General features: G+C 46.2%; 1 protein-coding gene across 1 annotated transcript; it reads left to right on the plus strand.

Moving 5' to 3' along the window:
• The first annotated feature begins 1,214 nt into the window (after positions 1–1,214).
• Positions 1,215–4,016, plus strand: LOC136525980 (uncharacterized). The gene has a single exon (XM_066518787.1). It carries the CDS (start codon positions 1,215–1,217, stop codon positions 4,014–4,016), a length of 2,802 nt encoding a protein of 933 aa, XP_066374884.1.
• Positions 4,017–4,458: the final 442 nt, after the last annotated feature.

Here is a 4,458-nt window from a genome sequence, read left to right on the forward strand (position 1 = left end):
CCTGACCGCGCTCCCAAGCAGCGGTTTCTGCCTGCGCTTCTCCTCCTTCATAAGACTGCGGTGGCAGCGCGGTCCCTGGACAAGCGGCGGCGGCTCCAGCACGAGCAGCGGCCACGGTGTGCAGCGCGAGCGTCGGCGCAGGCAGCACGAGCAGCACACTCCCGTTCTTTGTCTTCCCCAACTCGGTTCTTCATCTTCCCCATCCCGGCATCGGCGGCGGAGGCAGCACGAGCAACGGCGACTACAACATTCCGGTTATCTTCTTCCCTAATCCCAAGCAGCAGCACCAACAACACCAACACCTTGGTAGATCTGTTTTTTTTTTTTTTTTTTGCAAAAACAGCTAAATGTCTTAGCTGCAGATATCTCCGGCGATAGCTGCATTTAGCTGGTAAGAAGGGCAGCAGCTAAAGAGCTTAGCCGGAGATTTAAAACCTTGATAAAATCTCACAGTGGAGGTCTCCCCTGCTGTATTTTTCGCTCAAAAAAAAAGTCATTGGTTTCAAAATGTGTACACACACAATCATTTGAGTTCAACCCAAGATCTTACAGTTAAAATTACTTGGATGAAAAGCTCATAAATGCATTGGATGGTTTAGATGCATGGTTGTACTTGAGTTGTATTCAAAGCATTTCCCGTTCAAAATACACAACAGAAAATAACAGCATATAACTTATAATAAAGGGAAAGGAGTTTGGTATCCTGCGGACACTGTATAAGCTACATTGGAATCAAGTCCCATACCATTGTCCCCTTCTGTGGTGAATAGATATTGTTCTGAGAATCTTATGCAGATCACTATAATATGAACCTAAGGCGCATACTAGATTTTAAATTGTTCACTCTATGCCACTGCAGGAGATACTTCCTATGTTCAATAAAGGTGGGTACCGACTGAATAGAATGTACCATTGTTTTGTTTTCCTTTTTGGACCAGCACTCTTCCTTCCTTGGTAGCGGAAACCAAAGTTTCTATCATTCTGATAACGCCTACCATATGTCCTTTAGCCCTTTATGCCTGCAAATGTGACATTGGATTCAACGCCATTGTTTATGTTCTACATACACATCTGTCTAACATTCAGTGATACATACAAGGCCCAGTATATCGGCATATATTGAAATATTGTTGCAACCCTACAGATAGAGCAAGTGTTGAAATCTTCAGAGTTAGGCACCCAAGGATTTGTTTTTGTTCGTTGAGCTTATGGGCATGGAGGTTGAACTGCAGCCAGGAAACGGTCATGTGGCTGAAAGAACCATGAATCAGAAAGAACCGCAGCAACAAGGAGACCAAACACCAAGCGGTACTGATGAGGCAGTGCTTGTGTGGAAGCTGCGGAAGTACTTGATGCTACTGGCAATTCTTTCTGCAACTATCACCTACCAGGCAGGACTTGCCCCACCAGGTGGCCTCTGGCTAGATAACCAGCATGGCCATCTTGCCAGCGATATTGTCCTGCAATCTACTTATCCAAAGCGGTATAAGGTATTCTTCTACTGCAATTCAACAGCATTCATGGCGTCTCTGATCGTTTTGATCTTGCTCTTAGTAAGGAAGCTCAGCTGCAATGCAATTTGGCTCCGCTCGCTGCATTTTGCGATGTTACTCAACCTGCTAGGGCTTATGGGGGCCTATGCTGCAGGCAGCTGCAGACAAATCAGAACATCCTTGTATACTTGGGTGCTGCTTGTTGGTGTCTTCACATACATTGTACTTCATGTTGTGTTCTTCCGGCATCTAGCATCTCCATGGCTTCAACAAACTTTGATGGATGTTCAGAGGTCCTGGAATGATTCTCTAGCACGCATGTTCAACAAAAGTCAGAGCATAACAGATGATGAGCTAGATGCTTTTGTCCAAGAAAAAAAGGAAGAACTGGAGCAGAAACGCAGCTTGTTGCTGGTACTTGCCACATTGTCAACGACAGTAACATATGCAGCAGGGCTAAACCCACCAGGTGGATTCTGGCCTGACAGCAGTGCTGGTCATCTAGCTGGTGACCCGGCCCTCAGAGACCACTATCCCAGTCGCTTCAAGGCCTTCATGGCATGCAACGACACAGCATTTGCCGGATCCATTGTCATTATCATCATGCTTCTCAGCAACACAGCAGTGGATCACGTTGTCAAGTCGAATGCACTTCGTCTGTGTGTTCTTGTGAGCCTATTTGGCCTTATGGCTGCTTATGCTGCAGGGAGCTGCAGGGAAGTCCATACATCAATATATGTGTTCACTCTTGTCGCTGCTATCCTACTATATCTCGTCATTCAGTGGATTGCACCTATTCTGCCCAGACCAGAGTTTGTCAGCGAGTGCATAAAATGGATAAAAGGAGAAAAGGATAAGCTGATTCTGAATCTAAAATCGTTCCTTATGGAGAGTAACAGTACAACCAACGAGCAGGAGATGCCATTAGCATCGGATCAACAACATATATCCAGTCATGTTTCAACATACACTGTTAATGATACTAAGGATGATATGAGAAAGCTGCGCACATACCTTTTATTACTTGGCATCCTAGCAGCCACCATTACATACCAAGCTGGGTTGAATCCACCTGGTGGGTTTTGGTTAGACAATGAGGATGGGCATCGTGCTGGAAACCCTATCCTGGAGGCCATCAGTCCAAAGCGGTACAACACATTCTTCTATTGTAATTCCACCGCATTTGTGTCTTCTTTGGTCATCATCACCCTACTCCAGAGCAACTTGATCACTGTTGGTGCCTTGAAACGATATGTACTGCAGACAGCCATGATTTTCGATCTCTTTGGTATGATGGGAGCATATGCTGCTGGCAGCAGCCGGACTTTCTCCACATCTTTGTATGTGATGATCTTGGTCTTTCTTGTCTTCTCTTATGTTATGGTTCACGTCCTCCTCTTTGTGTCCACAAGAAGCTCTGATGATGGACTAGCTCAGGAAATAGATGATAACCCTGAACTCAAAGATTTGGAGAAGCGGCGCAAGCTTCTCGTGTTGCTTGCTGTTCTGGCAGCATCGAGCACATATCAGGCTGGCATAAACCCACCAGGTGGCTTCTGGCCCGACAACAACGATGGGCACCGAGCAGGTTATCCAATGCTCCATGATGAGTTCCCACGCCGTTACATGGCATTCTTCTACCTAAACTCCACTGCTTTTATGTCATCCTTGGCTGTGATCATGTTGCTTGTTAGCAAAAGGTTATGCCAGAGTGGAATCAATGGCTACTTGCTGCGTGGATGCATGCTACTTGATCTGGTCAGTCTCATGGGTGCTTTTGCGGCTGGAAGCTGCAGGAAAGTATCAACATCAGTGTATGCCATCCTAGTTGTTGCTGTTGTTTTTGCCTATGTCATGGCTCAGGTTCTGGTGCTAACCTTTGCAAAAGATAAGGTGAATTACTTCTTTGAGTGGGTGCTCCGTGCCACTCCTTTCGAGAGTCCACATCCATCCCAGAATGGCAAGCGAAGCATCATGGCCAGCAGAAAACCTGAGTATAAATGGCGAAAAGATCTAATTCTGATTGGAACCCTTGCAGTGAGCGTTACATACCAATCTGGGCTGCTCCCCCCAGGAGGGCTCTGGCCTGATGACCGGGACGGCCATTTCACCGGCGACCCAATCCTCCACGATACTGATCCACCAAGATACAAGGCATTCTTCTACTGCAACGCCACCGCATTCATGGCATCCGTGGTCATAGTCATCCTGCTGCTCAATAGCACAATAAGCAAGTACAAGAGGTCTCTCCTTCCCATGAAAACAGCAATGGTGCTGGACCTGCTTGCTCTGCTTGGGGCTTATGCAGCAGGCAGCTGCAGGAAACTAAAGACTTCTATATACGTTTTCGCACTCGTCATTGCTGTTTTTATGTACATCGTCATTCACATCCTGCTGTCCTTCGATAAAATGGCACGGCTCGTGAAGAAGACTGGAGCACACTGGATTCCATGTCTGAAGAAGATGTGGGCACTCATTGAAACTGAACCTCCGAATCATCAGCCATCTTCAGAGGAACCATGAGAGACAACCCTAGCTGTATGTTTGTATTCTTATTACATAAATTATTTAATTGATATGTACCTTAAAATCAAGATTTGTTTTTTCCCACTTGTTTATAAGGTTAAAGTGTTGTAATCTTTTCATGCACTCGCTATTATAAGCTTTTTTTCTCGAAAAACGCAGGAGATCTGCGTCTCATTGTATTAAGAAGAAAGAGGGTAAAAGTACCCAACACTTACAAGACACCCAAACACAACTCACACACACACGCTACTACAGCCAAGATGGCTGCAAAACGACCCACACAGATCCAAAACACTAATCTCCAGGGAGATGGGCTGACAAGAGGGAAAGGCCTCGGGCTCCTGCTGTGGTCCACAACCGGCGCTCCTCCCCAGCCACTACTAAAGCCCCAGCAACACTAGGAGCTGCTCCATCAAAAACACAACGATTACGATGGTTC

This window comes from Miscanthus floridulus, chromosome 19, assembly GCF_019320115.1.
Source record: "Miscanthus floridulus cultivar M001 chromosome 19, ASM1932011v1, whole genome shotgun sequence".
Classification (NCBI taxonomy): domain Eukaryota; kingdom Viridiplantae; phylum Streptophyta; class Magnoliopsida; order Poales; family Poaceae; genus Miscanthus; species Miscanthus floridulus.

Bases quoted from the DNA above. Each gene is read 5' to 3' on its own strand.
- LOC136525980 (XM_066518787.1), top strand. From the start codon at position 1,215: ATGGAGGTTGAACTGCAGCCAGGAAACGGTCATGTGGCTGAAAGAACC.